Source organism: Lipotes vexillifer, unplaced genomic scaffold, assembly GCF_000442215.2.
Source record: "Lipotes vexillifer unplaced genomic scaffold, Lipotes_vexillifer_v1.1 scaffold76, whole genome shotgun sequence".
Lineage (NCBI taxonomy): Eukaryota > Metazoa > Chordata > Mammalia > Artiodactyla > Lipotidae > Lipotes > Lipotes vexillifer.
The window spans coordinates 2,119,405-2,132,602 of NW_006773751.1; the positions used below are offsets into that span (position 1 = coordinate 2,119,405).

The 13,198-nt window shown below is 36.8% G+C and overlaps 1 protein-coding gene across 1 annotated transcript in view; it reads right to left on the bottom strand.

The window, feature by feature from the left end:
• Positions 1-995: 995 nt before the first annotated feature.
• The window catches only part of CEP350 (centrosomal protein 350), a 135,761-nt gene continuing 123,558 nt past the window's right edge, over positions 996-13,198 (bottom strand). Inside the window, exons 36-37 of the mRNA XM_007448517.1 lie at positions 8,599-8,721; positions 996-1,160 (exon numbers count right to left, since the gene is read on the bottom strand). Coding sequence (XP_007448579.1) covers positions 996-1,160; positions 8,599-8,721 — 288 coding nt within the window. The remainder of the gene's footprint in view (positions 1,161-8,598; positions 8,722-13,198) is intronic.

Consider the following 13,198-nt stretch of genomic DNA (forward strand, 5'->3'; position numbering starts at 1 on the left):
AAACAAGCACACAAACAATAGACAATATCTTTTTGTCTTTGGTGCACACACTCATTTCCTAAATCATTCAAGTAACAGCGTCTCTGACTTCTTGGGGAGATATGGGAGCTTAAAGTTTGAAGGCCAAAATGAATTATTTCCACTTCTGCCATGCCTTGATGCCTGAGATGGTCCTGAGGATCTGTGATTCTGGGAGCAGCTGGCAGAGGTTCAGAAGAAGTAAGAAAAGTGCAGGGGTAGACAAGGGGTGGAAGAACCAGCCCTGCACCAGTCCTGTGAGCCCAGTCTTCAGTGGGGGCACTTCTTTGTTTTCATGCTCACAGAGAAAAAACTAAGAATAATGCAAAAGTTTAAAATTCTTTAGATGGTGCTCAGGAAGCAAGGCTACCATTGATGTCTGTTAACTTGACAGTCCACTTGGTGCTGCTCAATTGCAATAATGGAAGAAAATGGTCTTCAAAACAAAATGAAATGAACTCCACAATGGGAAATAGGCACACATTACTAAACTTGCCTATCTGAAAGTAGTTCAGGGTTTAATACTGTTTAGAAACTATAATGTCCATTTATGACTTCCATGGTATAAACCAGGATTACATTTCAAAAATGGTATGATGCACATCTATATACCTCTCTTGCTTGACTTCAGACTCAAGGAAGTGATACCCTAGTCTAAGCTAAGAGGTAAGTCTGGTGCTTTCAGCCCTCATCTGAGACCCAGTAGGGATGCTAACAAGAGGTGTAGGATTATACCGTGTGTCAACATCAGACCCTGCCCACCGAAAACAACCAATTATTCCAGTGGACAGTCTCTAAAGGCTAAGGCTGTAATACCAGATATACCTCATTGTCCCATGAACTCCAAACCAGTAGTCTTTAAGAACAGGTACAAGGTCCAGAAGCACTCTTGCTATGATGGAGATGGGGTGTATATCAGGAGGCAGAAAGGCCCAGGACTCATATTAGCACTCAGTGTTCGATTTATTTGCAAGATGTCACACAAGTAGCATTCTCCCCTGTTTTTCACTGATCTGATTCAGAACATCAACAGTATCTCTGATCAAGGTCTCAAAGATCCCATCAGCTAGCTGCATCTTCACACACAACTCATCCTCATCATAGTTCACCCACTGTGCCTCCTCCTCGTGGAGCTCCTGTACCTAGAATTTAGAAAACAGAAAGGTTAGAAAATCACTGTCACACAAAAGCTAGGAATCAATGATATTCACTAACTTTGCAACCCCATGCGTCGGACTACAACCCAAGGAAATAAGTCAGAGAAAAAAAGGTAATTTATATGATGATATCAATAGCTCTTTTAAAGCTGCAAAAAGTTTGAAAAAACTCAACTGTCGAATAAAAACTGGCTTCAAATCTGTCAACCTTGACAATATTCCAGTATTTTTATAGATATTAAGGATTACAAGTATGTCGTCTCTGTCAACATAGGAGAATACGTAGAAGAACGCAAATTTTCAGATATATGGATTTACAATTATAAAATGCATATATCCAAAGACAATATTAGATATGATTCTGGAGTATGTAAATAAATGAGTAAAATTTCATATTCATTGGAGTTTTTTTTTTTTTTTTTTTGGGCCACGCCGCACGGCTTGTCGGATCTTAGTTCCCTGGCCAGGGACTGAACCCAGGCCTCAGCAGTGAAAGCGCCAAGTGCTAACCACTGGACCGTGAGGGAATTCCTCCCCCCCATTTTTTTTTGGTATTGGAGTATTCTTTAAATGTACTATTGCTTAAGTTTATTTTAAAAGTCACTGTTGTATTATATTTTATATAAAATGCTCTTTTTGCATTTTTGGATTTGGGGATTCCTAAGGTAAACCAAAGGAATCAAATTAGAATGAACTGCCCAAGATGTTTTGCTTGTTTACAATAAATTTTTAAAAACTACTTATAAGAGAAACATGTTAGACTTATTGTATGTAATGATATTGTGAGTGAGATGGAGGCCAGGTGGAGAAAGTAGAGTGTAAACCCTGTTTTAGTCACAAATTCAGCAAAGTTAATTGCGGTGTCGAGGGTCTCTAACCAAAAGTCTAACTTGCCAAAAGCCATGTGACAACAAGCTCCTAACTTGCACTTATCACAATTTCCTCTTGAAAAAGGCAGCGGAAGTGAAGAGGGGAACCTGTGCTCTGATTCCTGGCACGAGGAAACGAGAAGACTCTTGGATGAGAGACCACACCATTCTGAAGTGTGGGAGAGCAGCGCTGCCAGACATGCACCCTTGGCTGGAGTTGACGGGTATGTGGCAAGGCAGCTGCCACATTCTTTCTCCTTGGTGAGGCTGCTTGAAGCCTATGTAAAATATCCCTTTCTTTGTCCCCTAACGCATGCTCCCTGGACAGAAATACCACCAAAAAGGGTGATATGGTCAAATAAGTTTTAGAAATCTCCCTCTGGGAGTTTCACAATGTATATCAGTCTATTCTAAACAGAAGTCCACCAGTAGAGGAACTTGATTAATTCAGAGCTTCCTGTATGTATCTGGTCAAAGAATCAAATTGTGTGGCTATATAAGAAATATTATTAAGATACAAAGGAACAGGTGTTCTTCTCTTATGAAGGATGCTATAAGCAACAGCCTAATGCAACACTTCTCAACCTGGTGCTGAGGGAGAATCACGTTCTGGAAAAGCTAGTAAGTGTGTCCTCTATAAAAGATCTCTTATCTCCCATGGATTTGTTTATCTGTTCAAACAAAGTTGCACACCTTTCCTTTTTCTAAGTTCTCTCAGCCTTTATTATTAAATTTGTTCCTTGAACAATTTCCTATGCGATAATAAAATTTAGGAAACACTGTCCTAATGTAATCATTTTTGCTCTTACAGCAGGAACATATGCTCAGGACATTATCCATTATATCTTTCAGTGAAGCCGTGATGAGTCCCCACTGTGCCTCGTCAGTATAGCAAAAGCTTTGCTCCTCTGTAAGAACAGGAATTATTTCCCTCCCCGCCAGTAAGAACATCGTGTTTCCCTTTTTCCTTTAGCCATCAGAAAGCACAAAGCCCAGTTTGCAACTTCAACTGTGGCAACTGAGAGATCCCACAACCTGCAAATATGCCTCCATTTTCTTCTGGTTTGGGGAATCTATTCTATTCAACCACACACTTCCCTTGCTGCTGCTCCTTAATATGTATGTGTGTATGTACCTAAATTAATATGTATTATATATAAATAATTAAATTAAAAAGTCAGTCTAACTTTTTTTTTTTTTGGACAGGGTATTAGGCTGGTAGAAAAGAGAAAAGTGGTAAATAGAATGTGGCCAGATTTCAACAAGCATATGTCCTTTCACCATATCCCTGTGAACAAGATGGTGAAATAGAGACAGGTCAGTTAGGTGGATGTGCACTTTTTTGGATTGAAGGACAAGACAACTATCAACCTGGAAGGAGGCTTCTGCCTGGAAGACTCAAGAGCTTTTTCCTCTGTGCTCCCAATCCATCTTGTTCATATTCCATTGTAGTAATTATCCTACAGGATTTTGTATTCTGTGCATCTGTTCTCCTGTTAGGCTGTGGGATTTCTTTTTATTTCTAATTTCCCAGTGGCCAGGCCAGTGAAAATAGAAGGTGTTAAATAAATATCTGGCATATCGTTTTTTAGTGAGTGTTTTATGGCTGTCTTTGGCTCTGCTGAGTTCATCATTTTTAGCAATGACCTAGATGAAGGCAGGTACCTCAGTTTTAGAGTTGACGTGAAAGTTGGGAAACACAATAGCTATGTTAAAAGAAAGAACCTAAAAATGTGTTGATAAGCTTGGAATGATGGGTCAAATTTAACAAAATGAAGGAATAAAATAAGGTCCTGTACTTGGATCAAAAAAATAACTACAAAAGCACAGGTTGAGATTTGGGTCTTAGAATTTTTCTAAGCTTTTGTGAGTCCCATGAGAATGGTATAGCTAAAAATAAAATGAACGTGATTATAAACTGCATTCATCAAAGGATAGTATCTAGAAAAAAGAAGGAGGTTATGTGATTGTACTAATTAAGCAATAACACAAAATATTACAGGCATACCTCGGAGATATTGTGGGTTCACTTCCAGACCAGTGCAATAAAGTGAATATCGCAATAAAGCTAGTCACACAAATTTTTTGGTTTCTCAGTGCATGTGAAAGTTATGTTTACACAATACTGTAGCCTATTAAGTGTGCAACAGCATTATGTGTAAAAATCAATGTACATACCTTAATTAAAAAATACTTTATTGTTAAAAAATCTAACCATTATCTGACAATGTAGGATTGCTACAAACCTTCAATTTGTTAAAACAAACAAACAAACAAACAAAAAACCCTGCAGTAGCTAGGAAGCACAATAAAGCAAAGTGCAAGAAAATGAGGTATGCCTGTATATGGTCAATTCTGAGCAGTGTATTTAAGGAGGGACACTGACAAAGAGCTAAAGCTGATGAGGTTGAAAGGGGCTCAAAAAAACACTATCATACAACAGGAGAGAATATCAATGTTTAAAAGGGAGAAAAAGACTGATGAAACATTACAGCCGCTTCAAAGGCATGCAGGAAGAATTAAAATTGTTATGTAAAGCCTTAAAGCTGTAAAAGCAAATTATAATTCATTACGTGAAAACCAATTTAGGCTTAATATGAGAAAGAACTTATCAACAGTAAGTAAAAACTCAGGAGCTATTGAGTACCTTATCAGATCTTAATCTGCAAAGGAGATTTAATCATTAGCTAGGTAGTTTCACTACAGGATTTGTCATTTTAAATGCAATTCTACCTATAGTAGGGAGATTTCCCAGGGCTACTGTATATAAAGGATATACAAAAGTTGGTCTAATCACTTTTACTCATTCCACGTCATATATACTTTGAGAATACATCACTAAAAATAGCCCATATTCTTAGCCAACTTAAGATGTAAATTAATCAATATCTTTGTGAAGTGGTAAGGGGATAGTAAAGGAGAACTAGAGCCAAAAGATTTCTCTTCTTTTTTGGCCAACAGAGGCCTTTAACATCTAAAAAATACATTCTTTGTATTTTACTCACCTCACATAATGCCTAAAGACACACAGACTGACTAGGGACTTTCCTAGCCCAAGCAACAACAGCTAAATTATACATTTCTTAATCTGGAAAAAGCAACTGTTTATTATGAAATATTAAATATAATAGGTTCTCATGTTAGAATTGTTTTAGAAGGGCAATCGATAAGAGGCCAACCCCTCCACTTGCATGGATTCCATCTGTGTCTATTCAGGAACACTGCTCCAGCAGTTCTCCTTTCTCCTCTGCATCATCACAATTTTTTCCTATCAGCATATCTCTTTCAAGCTAAAAGAGCCCTTCTCTTGTTACCATTTCCCTCCATTTTTCTCTTCACAAAAAAATTCGTTTGAAGTGTCCAATTTTGCTCTCCTTAATTTGTCTTTCATTCTCTCTTGAAACCTACTCAAATCAAGCTTTTACCTTATCCATGCCACAAAAACTACCTGTATTGATGTTAAGATCAACAAAGACCTCCACATTGCTAAATCCAATGGTAAATTCTCAATCGTTATCTTACTTGACCAATGAGCAGCACTTGACACAGGTGATTCATTCTTCCTCGTTGAAACACTTTCACCTGGCTTCCAGGACCTCACACTCTCCTGGTTCTACCCATCGGCTGCTCCTTAGTCTCTGTTGGTTCCTCCTTACCTTCTTAACTCTCGAAACATTGGAATTTGTCAAGAAGCAGTCCTTGGATCTCCTCTCTCTTGGTCTACACTCTCTTTCTTGGCTTTGACTACCATCTATGTCACCACTCCCGAATTCACATCTCCAGCCTACCTCTCTTGACTGAGCTCCAGGCTCATATATCTAATAGCCTACTCAGTATCTCCATTTGGATGTTTATTAGACATTTCAAATTTAATACATTCAAAACAGAACTCCTGATGTTCCTTCCAAACCTGCTTCTATCAGTCTTCCTCAAATCAGCAAAAGGCAATTCCCTTCCTCAGCGACTCACACCAACCCAATGGAGTTATTCTTAATACCTCTCTTTCTCTTATATTCCACATTCGATTTATCAGCAGTTCTGTTGTTCTATTTTGAAAACTGTTCTCACCATCTCCAATACCACCAAACTGGTCTTAGCCACTATTATCACTTGCCTGGATTATGACAATATACTCCTGGCCTCCTTACTCCCACCTTTGCTTCAGTCTATCCTCAACACAGCAGCCAGAGGGGTCCTGTTAAAATGTAAGTCAAATCACCCCAGTATTCCCTTATTTCCTCTCTCTGTATTTATTTTCCTTACTTATCTGTCTCCTTAACTACAGCAAAAGCTCCTTGAGTTTTGTCTGTTTTGTTACATAATTCTACAATGGATTGCTATATTTCCACAAAAAATAAAATGGAATAAATTTATTTAAAAATGTTATGAAATAAAGGAACATTTAAAAATAAGGAAAAACATCCACGTTTAATTAAGCAAAAACAATGAGAATACAAAAGAGACTACGATCCCAAATGTTTAAAAAAAATTCTCAGTATAAAAAGAAACGCTAAGTCTATATATCAAAATAATTAAGAGTTATCTAGGTGATAAGGTTGTCATGATTATTTTCTTTTGACTAATCAGTATTTTAAATTTTCTAAAATGAGCATGATTATTTTATAATAAATATGATTTTTAAAACGTATTTGAAATTTCTGTTTTTGAGACCCTTTTCTTTTGTACTAGTGGCAAAATTTTTGTTTTATGTGTCATGAAAATTGTTGTTTTAAATCTCAATCTCTCTAAAATGTACAAGCATTAGAATATCCAAATGCCAGAGGTGGCTAAATCTAATAGTAGGAAGGGTGACCAGTTTATTTAGCATTTCTTGTTAATAATTAACTCAAGTTGCTAACAGTATCATTTTACTAAACATTAAGAAGAGTGAACTCATGAAAAAAGTTACATAGGCCCAGGTATTTCAACTCACTCTCCAGCCACAATGACATTTCAGTTCCATGCTCCTTCCCACTTCAGGACTTCGCACGTGTAGTCTCCTCTCCCTGAATTGCTCTCCTCTCTATCACGGAACTCAGTTAATGCTTATTCATCTTTAGATCTCAGCTCAGCTGTCACTTCCTCAGGGAAGCCTTTCCTGACCATCCTCATCAGATCAGTTTCCTCCATATGCTTTTACAACAGCTCCCTATTCTTCTATTTTGATCATTTAATTTGGAATTACACACTTGTATAAATTATATATTAGTGGCTAGCTTCTGCCAGCAAACTGTAAATCCATGAAGGCAGGGTCTATGTCTATTTTGCTTACTATTGTAACATCAGTCCTAATTAGCACAATTCTTGACTAAATGCATGCACAGAGATGATTTATAGGGAATATGATCAATTCAACTGATAGTAGGGTAAATGAATGTCTCTTGATGTGTTTTCTTTAATTCCTTAAAAAGTGGAAGAAGTAACATCTTGATAATTAATAATAACTCAAACTCTAAGCTACTGTAGAAATATGAGACCAAGTTCACCTTGAGAGGCCAAGATCTATGAAGAACTAATTAGTTAAAGTCCTGGCTCTTATTTGACGGGCAAGTTACTTAATATCTTTGAATCTAAACTTCCTCATTTGTAAAACAGAGTAACATTAGTCCATCCTACCTCATACAACTATTGTGAGGATCAAGTAAGACATGAGAAAGAATGTTTAACAAATGTTTATCTAGTGAAGTTATTACTGAGTAAATGAAGCACTAGAAAGGTACATACTTGGGGAAAACTGATAAATTTAAGCATTACAGTTTTTTTCATGATATGAATATAAATATAGACAAGATATAAAGTCCAGAGAGAAAATATCTGGAAATAAACCTGAATCAATTAACATCTGAGTTTCCTAAGGTCTGCTACTACTTAACATCTTAACATTCTTTTAGGGAAGAAGGAATAAAAGACCTTTCTTCCCCCTTCCTTTTTTCTTTTTTTTGGTGTTGTTGTTTGATAGGCATTTTTCTAATGCTAAAAAAAAAATTGCAAAATAGAATAAATCCTATTCAGCTAAAGTTCTGGATAATAATGATGATGATGAAATAACAGCTAATATTTATTGAGTTACGTGCAGGGCACTGTTCTATACACATATATAAATACTCCTTTAATTCTCTTAATAATTTTATCAGGTAGGTACTATTATATCATCTTCATTTTGCAGATAGGAAAATGCGGCACAAAGAGGTTAATCTGTCCAAGATTACACACCAAGTAAAGTGCCAGAACAGGGATTTAAACTCAGGTAGTCTGGCCCTAGTCTACACTGGTCTCTTCAATTCAGAACCTTAAGTTTGCTTCCATTCAACTTTTTATTTCTCAAGTTCTCCACACCCACAAAAATACTGTTAAGTTAAACATTCATCTACTGAATTCAAAAGAAAGCAATTTCCAAAACTGAGGGGCAGAGAGAAATGCAGCACACGAGGGCTTTAAGAATTTACTGTCATAGACTTAAGATCAATTATATTCCCTTTCCTTTTAAAATCTAACTACATTCTGATTTTAGAAAAGATGGTCAAAATAAAAATAGTTCAGTTATATACACTGACCAGGATATGATCCACTCGGTCTCTTTTCTTTCTTCCAAATTTCATCATTTTTTGCCAATCTGTTTTGTGGTTTGGCTCCTTTTTAAGACTGAACAGCTTGAGTACTTCGGTTGCTATGAAGTTCTGTGAAAATAAGTGAAATGAATGAAACACAAACAACAAAATTCTTGAGATTTAGTGCTTATAATGCAGTAAAGAGATTTTTGTTAAGAATAAAATATTTATAAAAAAATCATACAAACTTCTTTCCCTTACAATTCCACTTAGCAATTTGAAGAGAAAAGCATTCCCAAATGCTCAGACTTTATTCACTTAAAGAATTTTTGTTTCTACACAACATAAAAAAAAAAAGTAAAACCCACTGATGAATCTGCAAAGAAAAATCACTTTAGAATCCCCTCTACCCAAGAACCACCATTAGCTAACTTCAAGCTGGCAAAACTACAAAACAAAGTATAAAATAAATCCCTGAACCTGAAACATGAGCAAAGTACAAGGCTTTGGCTGGGATAGCTTATTTTGAAGCACCAAGATTTGAATATGTTATATTAAAAAATTATTAATCAACACTTCAGTATGAGAAGCATGGTAATTTCACTGCTAACAATATTTGAACTATCACCCTTAAAAAAACTTTACAAAATGCTATAGCAATATTAAAACTGGAAGGCAGCATCACTGTGTGTCATAATAAATGATGTATGCATTCTGATGAATGCTGGTATATATTATGTACCTTGTCTTATTTCAATGTATTTGTTCTTTGTTACTAATAAAATAATGTGTTTTTATGGTTCTTCTATTAAAAAAATGTCTTAATAGGGGAAACAACACATTTATGAATCAGAATCATTTGAGAAGATTCTCAAACTACCAATGTCCTCCAAACCACACCACTCCCCACCTACACACACACACACATACTCACGCATTCAAGGATGTATCAACTGCTGAGGGCTGAAAGGAATGAAGTGCACCAGTGTTTTGAAAAAGCTCCTCAGGTGGTTCTGATGCTCCATTCCTCAAAGTTGAAAATCATTTTAAAAGTTGTTTTTTTTAAATCTATCAAGTCAATCTTTGAAAACTCTTTTTTTCCTGCTTACTTTAATCTAAGCAAGGGTGAGCAAACTTTCTGTGAAGGACCAGACTGTAAATATTTCAGGCTTTGCGGGCCAAATGGTCTCTATTGCAACTACTCAACTCTGTTGGTGTAGCAGGAAAGCAGCCATGGACAATATATAAGTAACTAGGTGTGGCTACAGTCCAATACAACTTTATTTTTAAAAACGTGGTGGGCTGGATTTGGCCTGTGGGCTCTAGTTTGCCTACCCTCGATATAAGCATACATTATATCTCATAAATGTCTGCGGCAATTCTGTCAGTACAAAATATTTCTAAAAGCTTTCTATAGTTAATACTGTATTATATATTTCAAAGGTGCTAACAGAGGAGATCTTAAAAGCTCCCACCACAAGAAAAAAAAACAACTGTAACTATCGTATGTGTGGTGATGCATGTTAACCAGACTTATTGTGGTGCTCTATTCACAATACATACAAAAATTGAATCCTGAAACTAACATGTTACATGTCAATTATATCTCAAGAAAAAAAAAAAGACTAAGTGTCAATTGTATCTCAAGAAAAAAAAAGACTAAATTGCTTAGACAATGCCTCCCCTCACGTTATATACCAGAAAAATGTATATGTTCCTTTAATGTATTTTGATAGTCCACATATACTACTGGATGATGTAAGAAAAAACACCAGTAAGGTAAGTAATTAGAGGTATACTCTCTAGGAGAAAAAAAAGCTTCTTATGGTCAAATAAGTTTGAGATCATAACTCTGGAGTCTTGCGACTCAAAATGATCTTAGGACCAGAAACACCAGCAACACCTGGAAGCTTGCTAGAAATGCATTTTCAGTCCTACTCCAGATCTACTCAGTAAGGAATCTGCATTTTACCAAAATCCCCAGATGACTCAGATGCACATTAAATTTTGAGAGGCACTGCAATGAAAATACTACCTTTGCTATATTTTAAAAATAGGTAAACAGGCATAGAGATTTCCACCAATGTGATTTTTATTTTACATTTTTTTTTTTTTTTTTTTTTTCGGTACGCGGGCCTCTCCCTGCTGTGGCCTCTCCCGTTGTGGAGCACAGGCTCCGGACGCACAGGCTCAGCGGCCATGGCTCACGGGCCCAGCCGCTCCGCGGCATGTGGGATCTTCCCAGATCATCTGAACAGATATCCCCCCTTTTTTTTTTAACATCTTTATTGGGGTATAATTGCTTTACAATGGTGTGTTAGTTTCTGCTTTATAACAGAGTGAATCAGTTATACATATACATATGTTCCCATATCTCTTCCCTCTTTGTCTCCCTCCCTCCCACCCTCCCTATCCCACCCCTCTAGGTGGTCATGAAGCACCGAGCTGATCTCCCTGTGCTATGCGGCTGCTTCCCACTAGCTATCTATTTTACGTTTGGTAGTGTATATATGTCCATGCCACTCTCTCGCTTTGTCACAGCTTACCCTTCCCCCTCCCCATATTCTCAAGTCCATTCTCTAGTAGGTCTGTGTCTTTATTCCCATCTTACCCCTAGGTTCTTCATGACATTTTTTTTTCTTAAATTCCATATATATGTGTGTTAGCAAATGGTATTTCTCTTTCTCTTTCTGACTTACTTCACTCTGTATGACAGACTCTAGGTAAATCCACCTCATTACAAATAGCTCAACTTCATTTCTTTTTATGGCTGAGTAATATTCCATTGTATATATGTGCCACATCATCTTTATCCATTCATCCGATGATGGACACTTAGGTTGTTTCCATCTCCGGGCTATTGTAAATAGAGCTGCAATGAACATTTTGATACATGACCCTTTTTGAATTCTGGTTTTCTCAGGGTATATGCCCAGTAGTGGGATTGCTGGGTCATATGGTAGTTCTATTTGTAGATTTTTAAGGAACCTCCATACTGTTCTCCATAGTGGCTGTATCAATTCGCATTCCCACCAGCAGTGCAAGAGTGGTCCCTTTTCTCCACACCCTCTCCAGCATTTATTGTTTGTAGATTTTTTGGTGATGGCCATTCTGACTGGTGTGAGATGATATCTCATTGTAGTTTTGATTTGCATTTCTCTAATGATTAATGATGTTGAGCATTCTTTCATGTGTTTGTTGGCAGTCTGTGTATCTTCTTTGGAGAAATGTCTATTTAGGTCTTCTGCCCTTTTTTGGATTGGGTTGTTTGTTTTTTGTTACTGAGCTGAATGAGCTGCTTGTAAATTCTGGAGATTAATCCTTTGTCAGTTGCTTCATTTGCAAATATTTTCTCCCATTCTGAGGGTTGTCTTTTGGTCTTGTTTATGATTTCCTTTGCTGTGCAAAAGCTTTGAAGTTTCATTAGGTCCCATTTGTTTTTATTTCCATTTCTCTAGGAGGTGGGTCAAAAAGGATCTTGCTGTGATTTATGTCATAGAGTGTTCTGCCTATGTTTTCCCCTAAGAGTTTGATAGTTTCTGGCCTTACATTTAGGCCTTTAAACCATTTTGAGTTTATTTTTGTGTATGGTGTGAGGGAGTGATCTAATCTCATACTTTTACATGTACCTGTCCAGTTTTCCCAGCACCACTTATTGAAGAGGCTGTCCTTGCTCCACTGTACATTCCTGCCTCCTTTATCAAAGATAAGGTGACCATATGTGCGTGGGTTTATCTCTGGGCTTTCTATCCTGTTCCATTGATCTATCTTTCTGTTTTTGTGCCAGTACCACACTGTCTTGATTACTGTAGCTTTGTAGTATAGTCTGAAGTCAGGGAGGCTGATTCCTACAGCTCTGTTTTTCAGTCTCAAGATTGTTTTGGCTATTCGGGGTTTTTTGTGTTTCCATACAAATTGTGGAATTTTTTGTTCTACTTCTGTGAAAAATGCCAGCAGTAGTTTCATAGGGATTGCAGTGAATCTGTAGATTACTTTGGGTAGTACAGTCATTTTCACAATGTTGATTCTTCAAATCCAAGAATATGGTATACTCTCCATCTATTTGTATCATCCTTAATTTCTTTCATCAGTGTCTTATAATTTTCTGCATACAGGTCTTCTGTCTCCTTAGGTAGGTTTATTCTGAGATATTTTATTCTTTTTGTTGCAACGGTAAATGGGAGTGTTTTCTTGATTTCACTTTCAGATTTTTCATCATTAGTGTATAGAAATGCCAGAGATTTCTGTGCATTAATTTTGTATCCTGCTACTTTACCAAATTCATTGATTAGCTCTAGTAGTTTTCTGGTAGCATCTTTAGGATTCTCTATGTATAGCATCATGTCATCTGCAAACAGTGACAGCTTCACTTCTTCTTTTCCGATTTGGATTCCTTTTATTTCTTTTTATTCTCTGATTGTTGTGGCTTAAACTTCCAAAACTATGTTGAATAAGAGTGGTGAGAGTGGGCAATCTTGTCTTGTTCCTGATCTTAGTGGAAATGCTTTCAGTTTTTCACCATTGAGGACTATGTTGGCTGTGGGTCTGTCATATATGGCCTTCATTATGTTGAGGCAAGTTCCCTCTATGCCTAGTTTCTGGAGGG